General features: G+C 54.2%; 2 protein-coding genes across 32 annotated transcripts in view; both read right to left on the bottom strand.

The window, feature by feature from the left end:
- The window catches only part of LOC125713013 (ankyrin repeat and SAM domain-containing protein 1A-like), a 32,003-nt gene extending 13,996 nt beyond the window's left edge, over positions 1-18,007 (bottom strand). The window contains exons 1-12 of one of the 7 annotated variants that reach the window (XM_048983704.1): positions 17,826-18,007; positions 17,538-17,639; positions 16,829-16,909; positions 16,421-16,578; positions 15,938-16,000; positions 15,445-15,571; positions 14,736-14,776; positions 14,098-14,203; positions 12,526-12,977; positions 6,460-6,513; positions 5,192-5,261; positions 452-567 (exon numbers count right to left, since the gene is read on the bottom strand). In XM_048983704.1, coding sequence (XP_048839661.1) covers positions 452-567; positions 5,192-5,261; positions 6,460-6,513; positions 12,526-12,977; positions 14,098-14,203; positions 14,736-14,776; positions 15,445-15,571; positions 15,938-16,000; positions 16,421-16,578; positions 16,829-16,909; positions 17,538-17,639; positions 17,826-17,910 — 1,455 coding nt within the window. In that variant the 5' untranslated portion in view covers positions 17,911-18,007. Of the gene's footprint in view, positions 1-451; positions 1,330-5,191; positions 5,262-6,459; positions 6,514-12,525; positions 12,978-14,097; positions 14,204-14,735; positions 14,777-15,444; positions 15,572-15,937; positions 16,001-16,420; positions 16,579-16,828; positions 16,910-17,537; positions 17,640-17,825 lie in introns of those variants that run through there. The other 6 variants (XM_048983703.1, XM_048983706.1, XM_048983707.1 and 3 more) reach the window with 6 other exon arrangements.
- Positions 18,008-18,089: 82 nt separating this feature from the next.
- Positions 18,090-23,157, bottom strand: LOC125713020 (uncharacterized). Of its 25 annotated transcripts, none has more exons than XM_048983765.1 (5): positions 22,485-23,157; positions 21,938-22,163; positions 20,404-20,808; positions 19,839-20,000; positions 18,917-19,355 (listed from the first exon to the last, which is right to left on the bottom strand). In XM_048983765.1, exons 1-5 carry the CDS (start codon positions 22,670-22,672, stop codon positions 19,017-19,019), a joined length of 1,320 nt encoding a protein of 439 aa, XP_048839722.1. In that variant the 5' UTR covers positions 22,673-23,157; the 3' UTR covers positions 18,917-19,016. The 25 variants fall into 25 exon arrangements, with proteins under 25 accessions (XP_048839731.1, XP_048839722.1, XP_048839725.1 ...); XM_048983768.1 differs by having other exon boundaries at positions 20,404-20,727; XM_048983789.1 differs by having other exon boundaries at positions 20,404-20,484.
- Between the last annotated feature and the right edge of the window lie 320 nt (positions 23,158-23,477).

Raw genomic sequence — 23,477 nt, 5'->3', positions numbered from 1 at the left:
CCGCAGTCCTCACTCCACACCAGGGTCATGTAACTCGTGACAGACGTGACAGAGGACCCTGTCATACCAAGACCAAGCCACCCCTAAACTGTGTGATTTTCCTAGGCGCCCCCCCCCTCCTCTGTATCCCCCAAACAGCAGCCCAGGACATTACGGCACTTGCAGTCTTGCTGTGCCAGTAGACCACTCCCTCAAAGTTAGTGGGATAGACTGTCATCATAGACTGCCCCGGACCTGCCTGCTGCACCTTCACATGCGACTGAGTCTCAGCGTGAAGGGGGGGGGGCTTCTAGCATCAGCACACCATGCACCCCCCACTTCTACCCCCAGTACACATCCCCCCCACCTCCCACCATAGGGAGAAGGAAGAGGGGGACAGAAGAGCAGGGGGAGAGGACAGCAAGAAGACAAAGAACAGATTAAGAGAAGAGGGAAGCAAGACGAGACTTACCAAGAAGCGCAGGTCATCAAAGCCGTTGAGAAGCAGCTTGCTCTCATACTGCGGCAGGCCAACATGCTCCAGCCAGTCTCCCACGGCCTGGTCCAAGGCATGTGCTCCAACGCCCCCTGCTGGAAGAGGGAGGCGCTTCAGCAGGGAAAAGCCTTTGAACCGGTAGCAGCGGCAGCCTGAGGACGAGATGTGGCACTGCCACATGTTGCACGGTTGCCGGCGCCGCCGCACACACAGACACCAGGAGGGTAGAGGAGACAGGGTTCCAGGCTGGGGGGGGGCCACGGGGGCCGAATGGGTAAGTCTGCAGGAAGGGAACGAGGATGTTCCAAAGCAGAGGTGGAGGATTCAGAGGGGAAGTAGTGGGGTCCGGGAGCCGCTGTCAGAGCGAGCCGTGAGCGCCGGTGAACGATCCAACATCCTCCAAACGCAGCAGCACTGTCCAGCTATCAGCAGTCCCACAGTCTGAACCCGACATTCATCGCGTCAATGGCCTTGATTACAGGTCGGACTTCAAGGTCAGGTCGTTTCAAAGAATCTTACCTCCAAACAATAAAACGGACATCTTGATTAGCATCAAACTAATTCACTCACTCCTCAATCTCAAAACAGTGCAGAGAGCCAAGATCCAACCCCCCAGGGGGCAGAATTCAGTGTTTGTCCCCCAAGCAGAACCATCTGTCACCCTGCCCTACAAACTAACCACCGAGATATCCAATGCGTCTTCCTGGGAGAGCCTCTCTGGGGTAACTGCTACAGGTAGGGCAGGCACGCTCTTTGACACACTTCAGGATGGAGAGAAATCTGACTTCCAAGAACGCAGGAGACGTAAATCCCAAATGCTGGGGTAACCCCTCCTCCCGTTCTTCCATGAGATGGATCGGATCTGTGCTGGCGTCACTGGGCCCCCCCACGCCGTAGTGACCCGTGACCTCCACCGGCCCCAGGCATGCAGTGAGAAAGAGGGCAGACCGGATAACACCCCCCACCCCGGCGCACGTCTGAAGCAGACCAGCTGCCGTATGGCACCCTCTGGCTGCGCTGTCCGCAGAGCCGACTCACATCCCCGTCACGCAGCTGCTGTCTGCTCTACTTTGTCTGATCATCACAGTGAACGGCAAAAAAAATCTGCTGAATGCGACCTCCTCCTCCACTGCCGCCCTCTCTCTCTCTCAGCCCTCCCTCCTTTCCTTTCCCCCCAACCCCCCACAAGCTCTCTCTTGCTTATTGACTTCCTCTCAGAGGCTCCTGCTGCCTATTGTCTGAGGGAGAAAGACGTGAATGCTCCCTAAGAAGCCCCCACCCCCAAGGGGAGTGACTGGGCAGCAAGTGGGAGAGGACCAGGGCAAGACCCCCATGTCTCCTGATGCCAGATCAGCTTACAGTGAAGAAGATGAGAAGCAGGTTCAATCATAACTATGCATTAATAAGCAAACTGCTTGGTTATATAGGGGTAGAACGTAACCTTCATTCAGAAGACGTGATGGGAATCTGGGGAGCTGCGAGGCACAGAGGACAGAGGTGGTAGTGGTGAAACTGGAGATGAGGGGCTTACACTGATGGGTCAACCCGGCTGACAGCAGGGCATCGAACAGATTGCTTAGGGATTTTTACAGGTAATGGGCAGAAAACTGGGAGGGGGGTTAACAGCTTGGGATTTATAACAACTAAGAGAGACAGTAGGTTACAGGAGAGGTAGACCATAGGAAGAGAAGAGAGGGGAGGAAAGGGGGAGGCAGACTGTGAGAGGAGACAAGGAGAGGAGAGGGGGTGGCAGAGTGTGAGAGGAGACAAGGAGAGGAGAGGGGGAGGAAGACTGCGAGAGGAGACAAGGAGAGGAGAGGGGGAGGCAGAATGCGAGAGGAGACACAAGGGGAGGAGAGGGGGAGGCAGAGTGTGAGAGGAGAAGGAAGAGAGGGGGAGGCAGAGTGTGAGAGGAGAAGGAAGAGAGGGGGAGGCAGAGTGTGAGAGGAGAAGGAAGAGAGGGGGAGGCAGAGTGTGAGAGGAGAAGGAAGAGAGGGGGAGGCAGAGTGTGAGAGGAGAAGGAAGAGAGGGGGAGGCAGAGTGTGAGAGGAGACAAGGAGAGGAGAGGGGGTGGCAGAGTGTGAGAGGAGAAGGAAGAGAGGGGGAGGCAGAGTGTGAGAGGAGAAGGAAGGAGGGGGAGGCAGAGTGTGAGAGGAGAAGGAAGGAGGGGGAGGCAGAGTGTGAGAGGAGAAGGAAGGAGGGGGAGGCAGAGTGTGAGAGGAGAAGGAAGAGAGGGGGAGGCAGAGTGTGAGAGGAGAAGGAAGAGAGGGGGAGGCAGAGTGTGAGAGGAGAAGGAAGAGAGGGGGAGGCAGAGTGTGAGAGGAGACAAGGAGAGGAGAGGGGGTGGCAGAGTGTGAGAGGAGAAGGAAGGAGGGGGAGGCAGAGTGTGAGAGGAGAAGGAAGAGAGGGGGAGGCAGAGTGTGAGAGGAGAAGGAAGAGGGGGGGAGGCAGAGTGTGAGAGGAGAAGGAAGAGAGGGGGAGGCAGAGTGTGAGAGGAGAAGGAAGAGAGGGGGAGGCAGAGTGTGAGAGGAGAAGGAAGAGAGGGGGAGGCAGAGTGTGAGAGGAGAAGGAAGAGAGGGGGAGGCAGAGTGTGAGAGGAGAAGGAAGGAGGGGGAGGCAGAGTGTGAGAGGAGAAGGAAGGAGGGGGAGGCAGAGTGTGAGAGGAGAAGGAAGAGAGGGGGAGGCAGACTGAGAGGAGAAGGAAGAGAGGGCGAGGCAGACTGTGAGAGGAGAAGGAAGAGAGGGGGAGGCAGACTGTGAGAGGAGAAGGAAGGAGGGGGAGGCAGAGTGTGAGAGGAGAAGGAAGAGAGGGGGAGGCAGAGTGTGAGAGGAGAAGGAAGAGAGGGGGAGGCAGAGTGTGAGAGGAGAAGGAAGAGAGGGGGAGGCAGAGTGTGAGAGGAGAAGGAAGGAGGGGGAGGCAGAGTGTGAGAGGAGAAGGAAGAGAGGGGGAGGCAGAGTGTGAGAGGAGAAGGAAGAGAGGGGGAGGCAGAGTGTGAGAGGAGAAGGAAGAGAGGGGGAGGCAGAGTGTGAGAGGAGAAGGAAGGAGGGGGAGGCAGAGTGTGAGAGGAGAAGGAAGAGAGGGGGAGGCAGAGTGTGAGAGGAGAAGGAAGAGAGGGGGAGGCAGAGTGTGAGAGGAGAAGGAAGAGAGGGGGAGGCAGAGTGTGAGAGGAGAAGGAAGGAGGGGGAGGCAGACTGTGAGAGGAGAAGGAAGGAGGGGGAGGCAGAGTGTGAGAGGAGAAGGAAGGAGGGGGAGGCAGAGTGTGAGAGGAGAAGGAAGAGAGGGGGAGGCAGAGTGTGAGAGGAGAAGGAAGAGAGGGGGAGGCAGAGTGTGAGAGGAGAAGGAAGGAGGGGGAGGCAGAGTGTGAGAGGAGAAGGAAGAGAGGGGGAGGCAGAGTGTGAGAGGAGAAGGAAGAGAGGGGGAGGCAGAGTGTGAGAGGAGAAGGAAGAGAGGGGGAGGCAGAGTGTGAGAGGAGAAGGAAGGAGGGGGAGGCAGAGTGTGAGAGGAGAAGGAAGAGAGGGGGAGGCAGAGTGTGAGAGGAGACAAGGAGAGGAGAGGGGGGTGGCAGAGTGTGAGAGGAGAAGGAAGGAGGGGGAGGCAGAGTGTGAGAGGAGAAGGAAGAGAGGGGGAGGCAGACTGAGAGGAGAAGGAAGAGAGGGGGAGGCAGAGTGTGAGAGGAGAAGGAAGAGGGGGGGAGGCAGAGTGTGAGAGGAGAAGGAAGAGAGGGGGAGGCAGAGTGTGAGAGGAGAAGGAAGAGAGGGGGAGGCAGAGTGTGAGAGGAGAAGGAAGAGAGGGGGAGGCAGACTGAGAGGAGAAGGAAGAGAGGGGGAGGCAGAGTGTGAGAGGAGAAGGAAGGAGGGGGAGGCAGAGTGTGAGAGGAGAAGGAAGAGAGGGGGAGGCAGAGTGTGAGAGGAGAAGGAAGAGAGGGGGAGGCAGACTGAGAGGAGAAGGAAGAGAGGGGGAGGCAGAGTGTGAGAGGAGAAGGAAGGAGGGGGAGGCAGAGTGTGAGAGGAGAAGGAAGAGAGGGGGAGGCAGAGTGTGAGAGGAGAAGGAAGAGAGGGGGAGGCAGACTGAGAGGAGAAGGAAGAGAGGGGGAGGCAGACTGAGAGGAGAAGGAAGAGAGGGGGAGGCAGAGTGTGAGAGGAGAAGGAAGGAGGGGGAGGCAGAGTGTGAGAGGAGAAGGAAGAGAGGGGGAGGCAGACTGAGAGGAGAAGGAAGAGAGGGGGAGGCAGACTGAGAGGAGAAGGAAGAGAGGGGGAGGCAGAGTGTGAGGAGAAGGAAGAGAGGGGGAGGCAGAGTGTGAGAGGAGAAGGAAGAGAGGGGGAGGCAGACTGAGAGGAGAAGGAAGAGAGGGGGAGGCAGAGTGTGAGAGGAGAAGGAAGGAGGGGGAGGCAGAGTGTGAGAGGAGAAGGAAGAGAGGGGGAGGCAGACTGAGAGGAGAAGGAAGAGAGGGGGAGGCAGACTGAGAGGAGAAGGAAGAGAGGGGGAGGCAGACTGAGAGGAGAAGGAAGAGAGGGGGAGGCAGACTACGAGAGGAGACAAGGAGAGGAGAGGGGGAGGCAGACTGCGAGAGGATAAAAGGAGAGGAGAGGGGGAGGAAGACTGCAAGAGGAGACAAGGAGAGGAGAGGGGGAGGCAGAGTGTGAGAGGAGAAGGAAGAGGAGGAGAGGAGGAGGCAGACAATGGGATGAACAACTGTAACTGAGGGAGGTGCTTACCTGCAGCAGCCATGTGCTGGTCCTTTGAGAAGTCAAATCCTGCTCCAATCAGGTTCATGATTTTCTCAATCTGGCGGGGTACAGCACAGGGTTAGCTGCCAAGAACATAAACGACCTGCGAGTGAGGACCCTCTCACCCCCGGAGTGGTCAGGTGGAACATCCCACTGATAGCAAAGAAGCTCCCATTAACCAGGAAGGGCCACGCTGATGGAAGCTGCTGAAGATCCCGGAAGGGTCCCTATGGAACAGGCGTGAACGCAGACCTGGCAGGCAGCAGGCACTCCCAACACCACTCAAGCACCGCAGCCCCTCTGTCAGAGCGGAGCTGGGCTGGGCCGCACCGGGCTGCCACATATGTGCGTAGCTGAATTCACTGGCATGAGCAGACGCACGCGCGCACACACATGCGCACACACACACACAGAAACAGCCCAGAAGGAGGAAGGATGAGGCCTCACATCACAGGGGACACTGCCTCTGAAGAGGCGTGTCCTCAGTCATGTGATATGGCTGCGAGCGGCCGACTCTGAACTCCTGTGCAGCCCCGTCTTGTGCTGTGAATGTGACCACTACTACACCTGTGCTGTACTGAACAGCTCAGTAGCATCACATGGGATACCAGCTGTAATACTCAGGACATGAGTGATGCTCCTGTGGGGCTTCAGACCTGGGGGAGGCGGTAAGTGCCCCGCTGCGAGGACCCAGGAACCCCCAAGGGGGCGCTCTGCACTCCTCTCCCCCTTATAACCAGTCCAGCCCCATTTATTGAGGAAGCACTTCATGGTATTTTTAAAATCATTGCAAGAAAAAGGTGCGCAGAACAGTTCTGGGAAGAGTTAAACACACATATTAAGCGTTTAACGCCACAGCAAGAATAACCAGCGGACAGACTCTGGGGCAGGAGGGACCTTCCGAGATCTGATATTTCAGAGGAAGGTCCTCAGGCACCAAATTCATGGATGACCACTCTCCTCTGCTGGTGGCACATTCACACCATCTGTCAGAGGAGTAAGAAGAGGAGGAGGAGGAGGAGGAGGAATAGAGACTGCTGTCTAGCAGCATGAAACGGGAGGTTTTCCACAATCACCTGAGGGCTCAGCTCAAAGATGAAAGGCCTCTGTTGGGGCCTGATTAACTCACGCACAAGCAACAAAAACCCACGTTCACCAAACGCACACCTCTCTGCTTCCCAGGCACCTTGTCCCGGCCTCAGCCCCTTATCCCGGACAGTAAAGCCAAACTGGATAAACGGAGACCGGAATCTTACACTCTGGAATGACTTAGAGATCCGAGGTTGTGCGGTCAGAGACTTCCGTATCTGCTGGGAAAGAATGAGTCACGCTTTAAAAACGGTTATAAAATCATTCATCTGTGAAGCCCTCAGTTAACCAGTAGTTATCAGACAGGCCAGTTTCAGGATGACAAACCTTTACCGGAAGCCCTATATTCTGAAGGTGTGGATGAGATCTGACGCTTATCACACAAGAGCAGGCTTTAATCCAGTAATTGGGACCAGACATGCCAGAAGCCTGGTCTATATGAGAGACAACTTCACTCACAGACACTCTTTTCCGCAGTCATGTTAGATAGGTGATGTCAGTTCCACTTTCAAAGAGAACTCCTCATTCAAAACACCGCATTTTCTGGCTCATGTGCTCTTGAAAGCACGTTCTGAGACCATGTGACACCCCATAATAGCAGTCCCAACGCAGAGCCCACATTTCCATGGAAACAAGAAGCTTTTACGTGACGGGAAACGGCACAGGCAGACATGGACCAAAACATAAAAAAAGAGGCTGGGATCTCCCCACGCGGATGCGGAGACCAGCTGTGATGACTCACCATGCCAAACACGAGTATTCCCTGTTTCTCGACAACAGCGCGTACACACCGCCTCCTTACAGCTATTCATGAGCCAGTCAGGACACATATTAAATATGCATGCAGACTTGTTGCCCGTGAGATTAGGGATTGCGAAAGAACTAAAGCAGACCTGCAACAGGGAGAACGATATCTAAATCCCATTGTCCAGGACTGAGAAGTTTCACCAGGGTCAAGCTCCTCGCCAAACCGCAGAGGCTTTCCCTCACAGAAAGGGCTGAGGTGACCCGACAGCACGCCCTTCAAAGAAAAAGCTGAGAGTCGGGAAGACTGAAGTATCCCCTCTGACTCAAAGGGAGCCTCAGATTCCAGCAGATCTGGCGTTTAACAAGGCAGCACAAACTGCCCCATTTAGACTGCTAATCAACCCGTGACTCAACGCATAAATACAGGCCTAGGGAGCAGCCATATGTACCAGACACTGCGAGCCTCTGATTACAAAATAACACGCGGCTGATGGCAGCCTGGAACCAATGGGAGTTCGGAGGCCGGCGGCCTGCCAGCCCTGCAGAAACAGACGCATTGCCAACGCACCCTAATCACTGATACGTGACTGTCGGGTCCCTCCAAAAGGAGCACATGGGAGTCGAAGCGATCAGGAGAAAGCTGCCAGAGTGCTATGCTGATGACAGCAGGACGCGTCAGGGGCTGCAAGTGAGAGGATCCTGCAGTGTCGAGATAAAACGCTTCACACACTTCACACACCCAGTGTCCCACAAATCCCAAAACACATCCATTGACAAGGAAAGCGTTTCTCAAAGCTCGACGAGAAGGCACATCGTATCTGCCGGGCAGAGATCCCTGTGGCAGCAGAAACTGACCGACAGTGCAAAGATCAGCCAAAGGACACTGCTCAGTGTATGTGCTATATACATACAAGCAGCGTGATTTAGCCCAGATGCATCAATCATTGGCATGTTCCTGCTGCAGAAGACCAGTGATTAACAAAGAGGAAGGGGGAGGGGGGCATGACCAAAAGGGGGAAGGACCAAAAAGTAGTCAGAGCAAACAAGGATGCCCAACACAGTGTGGAAAAGATGCCGATACCAACTTCTCATCCCTTAAGGGCTTGTATTGCAACCCTGCAGTCACTCAAACGCAAGTGAGAAACGCTTCACAAGCTGAACAGAAGGTGAAACCTTCAGCTACGGACACACCGGCTCTGCCGGGCTGTAAAATCAGTGTAGTGCCATGGTCACCGGCAGAACTGGCCAGTGGAAAAGACCACAGCTCCAGCCAAAGTGAACCAGCTGGGGTGAGTGCCAAGTTGCCAGACTCACATGGATGGCCTGGCATTCTCTGGGAGGGGGATGGACGAATGCACGCCTCAGCCAAGTCCGCGGCAAGCGGATACACTCTCAGGGCATGCTGGGATACATACGGGGAAAGAATATGTCCAATGAGACTCTTTACCAGTAGCATGCGGACATAACTGCAACTTCCAGTACAACATAACTGAATCGGAGCTCCACATCTATACCTTTCACACATGGCCTGCCTGTGAATCAGCTTCCGCTGATCTGTTCGATACAGACTAACCAGACACTCCTGGACCAAGTTGTTCAAAATAGACCACCCAGATTCTCCCAGACAAAGCCGTTCGATATGGGCTAAGCTGCTTGACATAGACCACCCAGAGACTCCTGGACCAAACTGTCCGGTACATGCCACCCAGAGACTCCAGGACCAAGGTGCTCAATACGGACCAACTGGAGACTCCCGGACCAAACTGTTCCATTATAGACCACCCAGATATTTCCTCAATATAAACCACCACGTGACTCCCGGACCAAGCTGTTCTACACAGCCCAGCGAGAAACTCCTGGGCCCAGTTGTTTGATATGGGTCACCAGTATCACATTTGTCATTTCTGAGCGCTACTGGACCAAGGGAAAACGGATACTCACAAAAGGCGGTCTTGTGGTGGCCATGTCTGTGTGCCCCTGACGACGTTCTGTCTACCTCTTTAGTCACACACACCCTCGGCCCCCTGCACAAAGCCCCCCCCCCCCGTATCGTCATGTCCAGCTGGAGCCTGAGCCCAAGACATTAGCAAGTCAAGAGCGGGTTTTGTGTAAGCTCTGGACCTCATGCAATTCAAATCTGTGTATGGGGTATAAGACAAAGAGGCAGGGGGACCAGGGAGGAGAATGAAAGGGTGCTGGGGCAGCAGGCAGGACGAGCAACATGATCGCCATGTAGTTTACACAAGAAGGATGGGAACCAATCAGGTGTTCCTAGGGGACAGAGTGATACAACGCCTTGTTTCATAATGAAAAAGGTTTCTAAAAGAATTAACAGTAACACTTTACTTGATAGGGCACAAATAATATAGTCATAACTTATTACTGAAGCACAAATCACAAACAAATGTAGATGCTACATGAGATAAAAGATGCCATGATTCATTAATGATGAACTTACATGAGATCAGTATTTAACTTGTGCTATTCATGACTTGTTCCTTCAGTAGTTCACAAAGTTTTACAGAATTAACAGACATACTACCAGATGCAGTAACTGCTTGAGATAAAATGTGTCACGATTTATTAACGATGAATTAACACGAGATCAGTACGCGACTTAGTTTGTGGTTAATTAATACATAAGTAATAGCATTTATGCGGTCAAATAAAGTGTTACAGGATTAACAAACTTGCACAAAAAACGTTATGCAGCAAAACTTAAGGTAGATACTTGTACCTTTGGTAACAGAGCTGCATGTGTGATGTTCAGTGAGGGACGAGGGGGGATTTTCAAATGCTGGTTATACTGCATGAGCAAGTGGGTCATTCCTTTATTTAGAAGCAACTTGGGTTAAGGACTGTTATTGGCATCTCGGATGCACTGCAGCAGTGTATCTAAATTAGGGTGCACCCTTTAGGCAGGGGCCAAAGTGTTTCCACCAACACGGAGCTGGTGCCGGTGCTGGGATGGTTCTTGCTTGGTGCCTTTTCAGAACCTGTCCACGTTTCCACTGGTTTCAAAAAAGAACGGAGAAACATTAGGTAGGCGGAAGTGAAAGTAAAATAAAGGTTAGTCTATATTTAGTTTTTTTTTTTTAATATAAAAAATTAATGGATTTTAAGTTGTTATAAGCTGCCAAACTGGAAAAAAAATTTTTTCAGAGTATGACTTCTTATGCTCCGTCTCTATTGCCCATATGTACTTGTGTACATGCTCTCCGGTCTGTGTGTGCTTGTTTATTCTCGCTCCCTGTTTCACTGCTGTTCATTTAAGGAGCTCACAACATGAGTGTGCTAAAAATTGAACTTTGCAGTCCACCTCATGATCTCTTTGTCACCCGAGCTCCACAATATTTTATCTGACCTGCGACACATTTATATTTTATTATTAAATCTGGCTGGCAGACCAATCTTTCGTCTTTCACAGAATAAAAAAAACCATGTAACTTTATTCGGCTGATAAGCTGCTGGCACCGGCGATATTAGACAACACTGTGTTGGTTATGGATTGAATTTTCTGTATATTCATAAAGCTCAGGGTGGGCTGTGGCTGATACTCCCCAGTACCCACCTATGGGCAGTGAGATACCATGTGTAGATGCTATGGGGGACTGGAATCTTCTAGTGCAGGCCTGACTGCATGTGGAAGGATGAGACCTCGGTTAGAAATCTGCTCTGCCTCCGATGAAAATACAGGGAGTGCAAGTGGCAAGGAGTCTTCCGCCCAATATCTATACCTATATTTAAATTAGACTCATCTATCGTTATTATTTTTAATACACTGCTGGGTTTATGCAGTGCTAAGCAACCTCAAAAACGTTCCTCTTTTCCAGAAAGACACAGACCTCATTTTGAACAAGCCACCATCATAATTCACACTGGTTCCTAAGCAGTGATGGCATCCCTTTACTAACAGCAGACCACCATGCATACACTTCATTAACCCCGGCCATCTGTGTTTTGAGACACCACGGGTATGCCACCAGATACAACGATACATAGCTAACCAAGATGCACTAACACCAGGACCACAGCTAGCTAAGGTGCGCTATCCCCCAAGATCTGTCCGTGCTAACTCCAGGACAACAGCTAGCCAAGGTACGCTAACTCCCAAGAAAAGTAGGTGCTAACTCCAGCACCACAGCTAGCCATAGCATGCTTCACAGGAGATATCAGTGCTAACTCCAGGATCACAGCTAGCCAAGGTGCGTTATCCCCCAAAATCTGTCCATGCTAACTCCAGCACCACAGCTAGCCATGGTTCGCTATTCCCCGAGAGCTATCGGAGCTTACTCCAGGACTGCAGCTAGCCATGGTGCGCGAACCCATAAAACCACCAGTGCTAATACAAAACAGCTCTCCCCTGTTGCCCGGGAAAAGGGGTCAGGCCTAGCTGGTGCCTGTTCTTACTCCACGGAGCTTCTTAATAGCTTTATAATTATTTGGAAAGAGAAGCACTTCACCTGCTGTTTCATTTACTCAGACGCTAATTAGAAGGGATTCAGAAACCTGCAGGACTCTGGCTGCCTGCCACTAGCCTTCATGGAACGAACGTGCAGGTTTTGCGATCTGAGCCGCACTCCTGCCAGTGAACCGACGCTTGATGTCACCGTCCGAGTCTCGGATGTTGCACCCAAATCAACTTAGTGTTCTCCTTTCAGAAGAATGGTCAGAAAGCATCCAGAAAGCTGACGGCTATACTGGACAAAGACTTCCACCCTCCGTGCGTCATGTTCGCTAAACAAAGAAGCACCTTTAGCATCAGAATATCTTCGGCAAACATTCTCTATAATGAGTCATTCTATGGCAGTACTTTTTCAGCCATTCTTTGCACTTTTTTGTTTGTGATTTATCGCTATATACATTTCTTTTACTGACTAACGGTATATGTTGTGCTACTGGAAATCTGCTCTTTTCTTTGAGATTAAAGAATCCAAGCATCCGTCAATGTTATTCTCGTCGAATTTGGCATGAAGACGTCTCGCATGCGAAGTGCAGAGGGCTTTGGCTATAGGGCCATGCTGGAGATGACGGTGACAGCAAGCAAAGAAATCTGACCGCACGACTGCAGACCGCAGACCAGAACAAACAGACCCACAATTATCAGACATAGCCTTTGGTACCATTCAGCTCCTCTCAGCTCTGTCCATCTTACCAAAACGTCACCTGCATGAAACCATGAAACCTGGCATTGGTCGGTGAGACCCATACTGACTGTGCAGAAAGATAATCTGCTCATGCCCCCACAGAATCAGTGCCGACAGACACATCCAAGGTAAGACATGGAGGCTCTCCCCCATCAGAGAGGAGGCTGCAGCACAGGCACCCCGGCAGTGAGGGCAGGCGGTGTGCTCCTGCTGAGCATGGTGAGTCTGTCTGGGCAGCCTGGCGGTAAGCCATCCCTCTGTCACACTGCATCCCACTTCCTAAACAGGCACACCCCAGAGCCACGCGACCCATATGAACCCACGTCCGACACCCCGTACCTCATCCCACTCGGAGGCGAACGACGGCGACTTCTCCAGCCGTTTCTTGCTGGCGCTGCAATTGGAGACGGACTCGCTGCGGCCACTCAGGCCCCCGTCCTCCTCGTTGGGTGGCGACACCAGCAGGTCCGAGTCAGACTTGGAGAGGCTCCGAGCCAACTTCAGGTTCCCTGGGGGGCGTGGCCGGCTGGCCGGCGCCGCCGCAGCAGCAGGCGAGTCCCGGGCCTCGGGCCTTGTATGCACCACGGTGGCGTAGATGGCCTTGGGATCGGCCGGGGAGGCTGCCATGGTGGGCCGCACGGGCGTGGGAGCGTCGGCTGCTGCAGGCTGCGGATTCTGGCTCTCCGCTGGCACGCCGGGCACCTTGTGAGACTCGAAGACGGGCGAGGAGCCGTGCAGGAGCCCGGTGAACTGCTCTGGGACGTCGATGCCCTGGCCGGGCACGCTGGAATCTGGGTGAGACAGAGAGAGCTGAGTACCGCTTTGCCGACAACGGAGAGCATGAGAGCCGGGGGATTGGCGCTCCAGCTCAGAGCGAGCGAGTAAGCGAGAAAGCCCCCCCCACCCACCCCCGCGCTTCACTCTCTCCATCCCTCCTATTGAATAACAGCCTCCTTTATAAGGTTAGGTTCCAAGGAAGTCACGCTGCAGTAAGGACTCCCTTTAGGGAAGACGGAGGGGAGGCTGGCCTGAAAAAGACATAGAACTGGGGGGGGGAGCATGTACAGACAGAGGGGAGTGAGAGACACACCAACATGCCCACCAGTTGAAGCACAGCAAATACGGCTCTTCACCGTCCCCGAGACGCACAACCTGCTGGAGGCTCTCCTGAATCCTGCCGAGTCTGAGCGCCGCCTGTGTCCTGCGGGAATGGCCTGGCTGAGCATGTGTGTGTGCGCCTGTGTGTGTGCGCGTGTGTGTGTGCGCCTGTGTGTGTGCGTGTGTGGCCAGAATGCCGCGGTGTCTGGTGACAGGGAAACTGGGACAACGGGGTCACAGAATCACAGGGGTCACCAGCCTCTGTTTTCATTTGCCCTTGAGCTAGGAAGGGGTGTCAAAGCACAGGCAGAGCTGTCCGTCACGCTGGTGAACAGGAGACCTGGATAAACACACACACAGACACGCACAGACACGCACAGACACGCGTGCGCACACGGTACCAGAAGGGCACAACACAATCCTCTCAGCTGCCACCCTGCGAATCACTGCATTACACCGCACAGTGGCACTTTCCTTTTAGGGGATGGGCAGAGACACTGGGGGTCCTTCCACCCACATGCAAAGAAGAGGTGCCCTTTGTGGTGCCTGTGCCATTTAAGACCAGCGGCTGTCAGTGAGAGCAGAGGCCAGAGCAGTAGGCCAACACAGTGCCCATTTACATTTTGCAATGCCGTTCAGAGTTGCCGGCTATAATTTTTGAAGGGTGTGCTGCTGATACAAACTGATCGGTGTGACAGACATACACAGAGACAGGAGGTAAAAAGGCATCCCTGACTAAACCTGTGAGGAGTCACAGAACAGGTCCGTGATACAGGCAGCAGAGGAACTGCATTAGTTTTAACTTGGACTCACCCGCCATGGGACGCGGTCCCAGTTGGCCGGGCACTGGCGCCAGGTCCGGGGGTGTCTTGGCGGACTGGCCCGGGGGTCGGGGCTCGCTGGCCGGGGCTGGTTTTCGCTGCAGATATGGGGAAGCAGAGCGGTCCAGTGAGGAGGCGTCGGTCACGTGGCCCCGTCATCAGCGCACCTCGGCTCAGCCAGGGTCACAGGCCATCCAAGAGGAGCGACAACCAGCCCTTTTGGCTGGGGCACAATGGGGGCTCGGGTTCAAGCAACACAGCTTCAGAGAGTCCAATTAGAGTAGGAGAAACTCGACAGCAGGGAAGGGAGGCAGGAAACTTCTGTCAGGGAAAATGCGAGTGTAGGCAGCTGGCAAGGACAGTGAAGCGGGGAGCCTCGTTAAGGCTGAGAACAGAGCGGATGCTCAGTGGTCACGCCCTGAGTGAGAGGCAGCTCCAGTGATACTTTAGCCTAAGCAGGTTTTGCGGGTTTTAACAGGAGGACGACCTCATTAAGAAACCCGAAGGGGAAGCACAGCTCAGGGAACGTGGAAACTCGCGGTCAGGCAGCACCGCAGTTGCCCAGCCGGCTCAGAGTGCAGAGGCGGGTTCTGGGCGGCAGGCGTGTGAGAGGCACCGTGAGCACCGTACCTGAGGCAGGAGGCTGCTGGAGGGCAGCGGGGGAGCCTCATCTGCAAAGAGAACAAACCTTCAATATTCAAAGAATGAGATACTGCAGCCCAGTACTATTATTTCTATTAATGTACTATGGAATTCCATGCGATACTTTCCCTGGCAGTCATTGCAGTTACTGTTTACTACTTATTGTTACTGTATGTCAATGTCTTTTACTGTGGAAATGTGTGTGTTGCGCTATAGTCAACCAACATCCATCCATCCATCTATCCATCCAGGCGGCCAGTACAGACGCCGCTCACTGCAAAACTTCCCTATTTGCCTGGGGAGACGGAACAGGGCCTGGGAATATCGGCAGACATCTATATTAGTCCAAGCTCCCTGTGACACACGGGATAATTAAATCCCTTTAATCCAATTAAGTTTCGCGCCACGCTGCAGCCCCACAAAGCGAGACTCTGCAGGGCACACGGCCCCCGCTAATCCCTCACTGCCGTATTCACAGCTGGGCTTTTAAATACCGATGTACAGCATGGTGGGCGGAGACGGGGACTGGGGGGGGGTGGAACCCCCCCCGGGGCACTTCACGCACGTTAAGGGTTGCTCTCGTTAGTGGCCGGTTACTCTGCCAGAAGCACCAGTTGGTTCAGAGCCACAGCTATGGATCCCCAGCCCTTTCGCCAGCCTGACATTTTATAGTGGCAGCTGGACTCCGGCCCCATACCTGTGCCTGGCCGCGACGAGCCCTTGGTCTGGGCGGTCACCAGCAGATCATACGTGTGGTCCTCATCTTCCTCAGACCTCCCCATTCGCTCCACCCACTGCTCCATGCTGCTGTTCACATACAAGGACTAAAGAGGAAGACAGAACCATGTCACGCTGCCCCCTGCTGGTAGAACTGTTACTTCAGCACAAGACTTAATCACTTGTGATACAAATTTAACAGACAGCTGCAATTGCCGAGGAAGGCATGTTATTGTATGTTTATATCCTCAAGCGAACATTATCTGGTAGAGTTGTGCATTTTGGTAGGAGATCATGGAGGTATACAGCTTATTAACTAAACACTGGTATCGGGTAGGTATTTGGTACCAATGGCCAAAGCCCAGGCATCATTATCGGTATTGGGACTGAACAAGTGAGATCATCCCTAGCAACTTCCCAACCCGCCTGACTACTGGGCAGTTCTGCTTTAATTAGTTTGTCCCCCCCCATACCTCAGAGGTGACACCCTCCTCGCGGCCAGGTGGTTGCTGTGCGCTTTGGGGTGGATGCTCCTTCTGCAAAAGCACAGCCGATGTTCAGAGATGATTCTCAAATTGGATGCAGCAGGCAGGCTCAGAGCTCAGCGTCCAACCAAATAAGCGACATACGGCGCAGCGCCCATTGAGAATAAGAAACCAGACAAACAGTGCCATCTAGAGTACATGATGAGCCATGCACCAAACAATAGACTGCATAGGGAAATTAAGAGAACTTAATACTGACGTGAGTGCCAGAATGACATGTAACTAAATGATTAAAGCTTTAACAAATAAGGAAAACAGAAAATTGGTGTGGCCCCCTAGTGGAGTAATAAGGGATTACAGACATTCCCTGAGAGTAAGAACTCGCTGTGATGTGATGGCTGGGTCTGGCCAGATGGACAGTTTTGTGTGTGTGTGTGTGTGTGTGTGTGTGTGTATTTGGCAGCTGCTCACCCTGCCCCCCTCGCTGTCAGTCCGACCCGAGTCCCTCTCAGAAGACTTGCCGCTGGCCAGGCTGTCCAGGGAATGGCAGGAAGTGGCTTCGAAGAGTGCCTCATAGGGGCTCTCCTCCTCAGGGCCCGGTGCTGTTATCGGCTCCACTGTGGAGTCTCCTGAAACGGCGGGGGGGGGGGGGGGGGGGGGGGGGATGAGGTTCAGAGAGAATGTGGGGAGCGGTGGTCCACAGGCCTTTCTGGCACGTTCAGGACACAGCATGGCACGATGTGATGCTACATGTATCACAAGGCCAGCCAGCTGATCAGCCAATGACATGGGAGAGGCGGAGCCTGGGCGTTGCCATGGCAGTGTACTGGCGTTTATATGGGGGCATCCGGCTGGGCACTGGCAGGGAAAATACCTCACCTTTCTTCCGGGGGCTCAGATTGTCCTGACACGGAGGGGGAGGGGGCAGAGCTATTTCGGGTGGACTTCCTGTCATGTGACCTACAGTAAGAGAGCACAGGGATCACATCGACTCAGGGGTTGCAGAAGAGGTACACTCTTGCTGAGAACCACCCCCGCATCGATGTTGCAGGCTGCTGTCAGAGGGCCACCTAATAATACCAAACACACAGCCCTCAGCTTCCTGTCCCACCGCCAATAAGGTAATGTTGCAATTATATATTTAGTAGGCGCACGTGTTCAAAGTGATGTACAAGTAGCAAAGAGACGGGTCAACCAGCATCCCAGAAGCAGTAGTGGTTAAGGGTTTTGCTGAAGGGCCCAGTGGTTATGAATCAGTCTGCTTGTCATGGGATTTGAACCCTCATGCTTCCGGAAACAAGCATGGATCCCTAACTCAGTGCACACCAGGCCAAGACAGGTTCCTCACTGGCCTCTGGGGTTATCCTGCCAGATAAAGAGGGCTGTTTTTGGGCACATGCAGGATGGGCGCCAAATACCCCCACCACATGCCCCAAACGGCACAGGGAATCTCGTGTAATGAAATGCGAGACAGAGCAGATGTACAGGCACAGCAGCAGTAGGAGGTACTGCCTCACAACACACCAAGGGGGCAGGCCTGCTGGGGGACCCCAGACACGGGCAATGAGTGCGGCCAGGTGGCTCTTACCCTGGATAAGCGCGGCAATCTCCCGGCTCTTCTGGGAAGGCATGTCCTTCACAATGTCCAGTGCCGTCAAGGCCTTCTTGTCCACCATGTTGACGTTGATCCCTGGGAGAGAGTCATCATCATTACCATCACCACCATTATCAGCATCAGCACGCCTCTCTGGTCACAACAGTGACCAGCTCCACACACCACCAACATGTGACAGGTGACCGATGATGCTATGGGGGTGGGTGTCCAATGTGAAGTGTATAGGAAGCAAACCAGAAGTAAATGGGGGAGTGGGCTAACCTGAGCTGAGCAGCTTCTGAACCACGTCCGTCTTCCCGAAGAGAGCCGCCTCGTGCAGGGCGCTGCCTTTCTCCGTCTGCAACATACAGCAGGAGGCAGCTCATGGGAACGCTGTCTGCCAGACCACGTGACGCACACGACACCAGGCACGCTTTTTGCAGACCACCTCATGCAGTCTGATACCTCATCCCTGTTGGCGGGGACGCAGGGATCACACCGGACGTGGCATGTTCTCTGTCAGATCACTTCAAGCAGGCCAACATCTTGCCACTGTCGTCAGGGATACAGGGATCACGCCGGACAAGGCATGCTCAATGACAGACCACCTCATGCAGACCAACACCTCACCCCTACTGCCAAGGCCACAAGGAGCATGCCGGATATGATACACTCTCTGCTAGACCCTGCTAGACCAACACCTCACCCCTGCTGCTGGGGACACAGGGATTACGCAGCACGTGGCACGCTCCCTGCAGTCCACTTCACGCACACCAACAGTTTGCCCCTGTCACTGGGGACACAAGGACCACACCGGATATGGCATGGTCTCTGCCAGACCACCTCACACCTCGCCCCTGCCACTGGGAAAACAGGGTTCATGCTGGATGTGGCGCGCTCTCTGCCACACCGCCTCACGCAGACCGACACCTTGCCCCTGCCGCCAGGGACACAAGGTTCACACGCTGGATGTAGAACGCTCTCTGCAGTCCACCTCACACAGACCGACACCTCGCCACTGCTGTCAGGAACACAGGGGTCACGCCGGACATGGCATGCTCTGACAGACTGCCTAAAGCAGAAAAACACCTCACCCTTGTTGCCAGGGACACAGGGAACACGTTGTATGTGGCACGCTCTCTGTAATTTCCACATGCAAACAGTTACGTCGCCCCTGTCACTGGGGACACAGGGATCACGCTGGATATGACACGCTCTTTTCCAGACCACCTCACACAGACCGGCACCTCACACACTGCTGCCAGGGAGACAGGGATCGTGCTGGATGTGGCACGCTCTCTGCCAGACCACCTCACACAGACCAAAACCTCACACATGCTATCGGAGACACAGGGATTGTGCTGTATGTGGCACGCTCTCTGCCAGACCACCTCACACAGACCGGCACCTCACACACTGCTGCCACGGACACAGGGATCATGCTGGATGTGGCATGCTCTCTGCCAGACCAGCTCACACAGACCAAGACCTCACACATGCTATCGGAGACACAGGGATCATGCTGGATAGAACACACTCTTTTCCAAAAAACCTCACACAGACTGGCACCTCACGCACTGCTGCCAGGGACACAGGGATCACGCTGGATATGACACGCTCTTTTCCAGACCACCTCACACAAACTGGCACCTCACACACTGCTGCCAGGGACACAGGGATCACGCTGGATATGACACACTCTTTTCCAAACCACCTCACACATACTGGCACCTCACACACTGCTGCCAGGGACACAGGGATCACGCTGGATATGGCACACTCTTTTCCAAACCACCTCACACAGACCGGCACCTCACACACTGCTGCCAGGGACACAGGGATCATGCTGGATGTGGCATGCTCTCTGCCAGACCAGCTCACACAGACCAAGACCTCACACATGCTATCGGGGACACAGGGATCACGCTGGATATGACACGCTCTTTTCCAAACCACCTCACACAGACCGGCACCTCACACACTGCTGCCAGGGACACAGGGATCATGCTGGATGTGGCATGCTCTCTGCCAGACCAGCTCACACAGACCAAGACCTCACACATGCTATCGGGGACACAGGGATCGTGCTGGACGTGGCACGCTCTCTGCCAGACCACCTCACACAGACCAAGACCTCACACATGCTATCGGAGACACAGGGATCATGCTGGATAGAACACGCTCTTTTCCAAACCACCTCACACAGACTGGCACCTCACACACTGCTGCCAGGGACACAGGGATCACGCTGGATATGACACGCTCTTTTCCAGACCACTTCACACAAACTGGCACCTCACACACTGCTGCCAGGGACACAGGGATCACGCTGGATATGACACACTCTTTTCCAAACCACCTCACACATACTGGCACCTCACACACTGCTGCCAGGGACACAGGGATCACGCTGGATATGACACGCTCTTTTCCAAACCACCTCACACAGACTGGCACCTCACACACTGCTGCCAGGGACACAGGGATCACGCTGGATATGACACACTCTTTTCCAAACCACCTCACACAGACCGGCACCTCACACACTGCTGCCACGGACACAGGGATCATGCTGGATGTGGCATGCTCTCTGCCAGACCACCTCACACAGACCAAGACCTCACACATGCTATCGGGGACACAGGGATCACGCTGGATATGACACGCTCTTTTCCAAACCACCTCACACAGACCGGCACCTCACACACTGCTGCCAGGGACACAGGGATCATGCTGGATGTGGCATGCTCTCTGCCAGACCAGCTCACACAGACCAAGACCTCACACATGCTATCGGGGACACAGAGATCATGCTGAATATGACACGCTCTTTTCCAGACCACCTCACACAGACCGGCACCTCACACACTGCTGCCAGGGACACAGGGATCACGCTGGATATGACACGCTCTTTTCCAAACCACCTCACACAGACTGGCACCTCACACACTGCTGCCAGGGACACAGGGATCACGCTGGATATGACACGCTCTTTTCCAGACCACCTCACACAAACCGGCACCTCACACACTGCTGCCAGGGACACAGGGATCACGCTGGATATGACACACTCTTTTCCAAACCACCTCACACATACTGGCACCTCACACACTGCTGCCAGGGACACAGGGATCACGCTGGATATGACACGCTCTTTTCCAAACCACCTCACACAGACTGGCACCTCACACACTGCTGCCAGGGACACAGGGATCACGCTGGATATGACACGCTCTTTTCCAAACCACCTCACACAGACTGGCACCTCACACACTGCTGCCAGGGACACAGGGATCACGCTGGATATGACACACTCTTTTCCAAACCACCTCACACAGACCGGCACCTCACACACTGCTGCCACAGACACAGGGATCATGCTGGATGTGGCATGCTCTCTGCCAGACCACCTCACACAGACCAAGACCTCACACATGCTATCGGGGACACAGGGATCACGCTGGATATGACACGCTCTTTTCCAGACCACCTCACACAGACCGGCACCTCACACACTGCTGCCAGGGAGACAGGGATCGTGCTGGATGTGGCACGCTCTCTGCCAGACCACCTCACACAGACCAAAACCTCACACATGCTATCGGAGACACAGGGATTGTGCTGTATGTGGCACGCTCTCTGCCAGACCACCTCACACAGACCGGCACCTCACACACTGCTGCCACGGACACAGGGATCATGCTGGATGTGGCATGCTCTCTGCCAGACCAGCTCACACAGACCAAGACCTCACACATGCTATCGGAGACACAGGGATCATGCTGGATAGAACACACTCTTTTCCAAACCACCTCACACAGACTGGCACCTCACGCACTGCTGCCAGGGACACAGGGATCACGCTGGATATGACACGCTCTTTTCCAGACCACCTCACACAAACTGGCACCTCACACACTGCTGCCAGGGACACAGGGATCACGCTGGATATGACACACTCTTTTCCAAAACACCTCACACATACTGGCACCTCACACACTGCTGCCAGGGACACAGGGATCACGCTGGATATGGCACACTCTTTTCCAAACCACCTCACACAGACCGGCACCTCACACACTGCTGCCAGGGACACAGGGATCATGCTGGATGTGGCATGCTCTCTGCCAGACCAGCTCACACAGACCAAGACCTCACACATGCTATCGGGGACACAGGGATCACGCTGGATATGACACGCTCTTTTCCAAACCACCTCACACAGACCGGCACCTCACACACTGCTGCCAGGGACACAGGGATCATGCTGGATGTGGCATGCTCTCTGCCAGACCAGCTCACACAGACCAAGACCTCACACATGCTATCGGGGACACAGGGATCATGCTGAATATGACACGCTCTTTTCCAGACTACCTCACACAGACCGGCACCTCACACACTGCTGCCAGGGACAAAGGGATCACGCTGGATATGACACGCTCTTTTCCAAACCACCTCACACAGACTGGCACCTCACACACTGCTGCCAGGGACACAGGGATCACGCTGGATATGACACACTCTTTTCCAAACCACCTCACACAGACCGGCACCTCACACACTGCTGCCACGGACACAGGGATCATGCTGGATGTGGCATGCTCTCTGCCAGACCACCTCACACAGACCAAGACCTCACACATGCTATCGGGGACACAGGGATCACGCTGGATATGACACGCTCTTTTCCAAACCACCTCACACAGACCGGCACCTCACACACTGCTGCCAGGGACACAGGGATCATGCTGGATGTGGCATGCTCTCTGCCAGACTACCTCACACAGACCAAGACCTCACACATGCTATCGGGGACACAGGGATCATGCTGAATATGACACGCTCTTTTCCAGACCACCTCACACAGACCAACACCTCACACATGCTATCGGGGACACAGGGATCACGCTGGATATGACACGCTCTTTTCCAAACCACCTCACACAGACTGGCACCTCACACACTGCTGCCGGGGACACGGGGATCATGCTGGATGTGGCACGCTCTCTGCCAGACCACCTCACACAGACTGACACCTCACACACTGCTACCGGGGAGACGGGGATCACGCTGGATGTGGCACGCTCTCTGCCAGACCACCTCACACAGACCAAGACCTCACACATGCTATCGGGGACACAGGGATCACGCTGGATGTGGCATGCTCTCTGCCAGACCACCTCACACAGACCAAGACCTCACACATGCTCAAGGGGACACAGGGATCACACTGGATATGACACGCTCTTTTCCAAACCACCTCACACAGACTGGAACCTCACAGACTGCTGCCACGGACACAGGGATCATGCTGGATGTGGCATGCTCTCTGCCAGACCACCTCACACAGACCAAGACCTCACACATGCTATCGGGGACACAGGGATCACGCTGGATGTGGCATGCTCTCTGCCAGACCACCTCACACAGACCAAGACCTCACACATGCTATCGGGGACACAGGGATCACGCTGGATATGACACGCTCTTTTCCAAACCACCTCACACAAACTGGCACCTCACACACTGCTGCCAGGGACACAGGGATCATGCTGGATGTGGCACGCTCTCTGCCAGACCAGCTCACACAGACCGACACCTCACACATGCTATCGGGGACTCAGGGATCACGCTGGATATGACACGCTCTTTTCCAAACCACCTCACACAGACTGGCACCTCACACACTGCTGCCGGGGAGACGGGGATCACGCTGGATGTGGCACGCTCTCTGCCAGACCACCTCACACAGACCAAGACCTCACACATGCTATCGGGGACACAGGGATCATGCTGGATGTGGCACGCTCTCTGCCAGACCACCTCACACAGACCAAGACCTCACACATGCTATCGGGGACACAGGGATTACGCTGGATATGGAACACTCTTTTCCAAACCACCTCACACAGACCGGCACCTCACACACTG

Source organism: Brienomyrus brachyistius, chromosome 18, assembly GCF_023856365.1.
Source record: "Brienomyrus brachyistius isolate T26 chromosome 18, BBRACH_0.4, whole genome shotgun sequence".
Taxonomy (NCBI): Eukaryota; Metazoa; Chordata; class Actinopteri; order Osteoglossiformes; family Mormyridae; genus Brienomyrus; species Brienomyrus brachyistius.
The sequence above is the reverse complement of the archived record's forward strand: the minus strand, read 5'-3'. Positions and strand labels throughout refer to the sequence as shown.

What these genes read in the sequence shown, in the direction of transcription:
- LOC125713020 (XM_048983765.1), bottom strand. Translation starts at nt 22,672, where the DNA reads ATGTGTGAGGTCTTGGTCTGTGTGAGGTGGTCTGGCAGAGAGCGTGCC. An exon ending in CCCTGGCAGCAGTGTGTGAG is followed by an intron (nt 20,001 to 20,403) that starts GTGCCGGTCTGT and finishes GCAGTGTGTGAG; the next exon opens with GTGCCAGTCTGTGTGAGGTG. An exon ending in CCCTGGCAGCAGTGTGTGAG is followed by an intron (nt 19,356 to 19,838) that starts GTGCCAGTTTGT and finishes GCAGTGTGTGAG; the next exon opens with GTGCCGGTCTGTGTGAGGTG.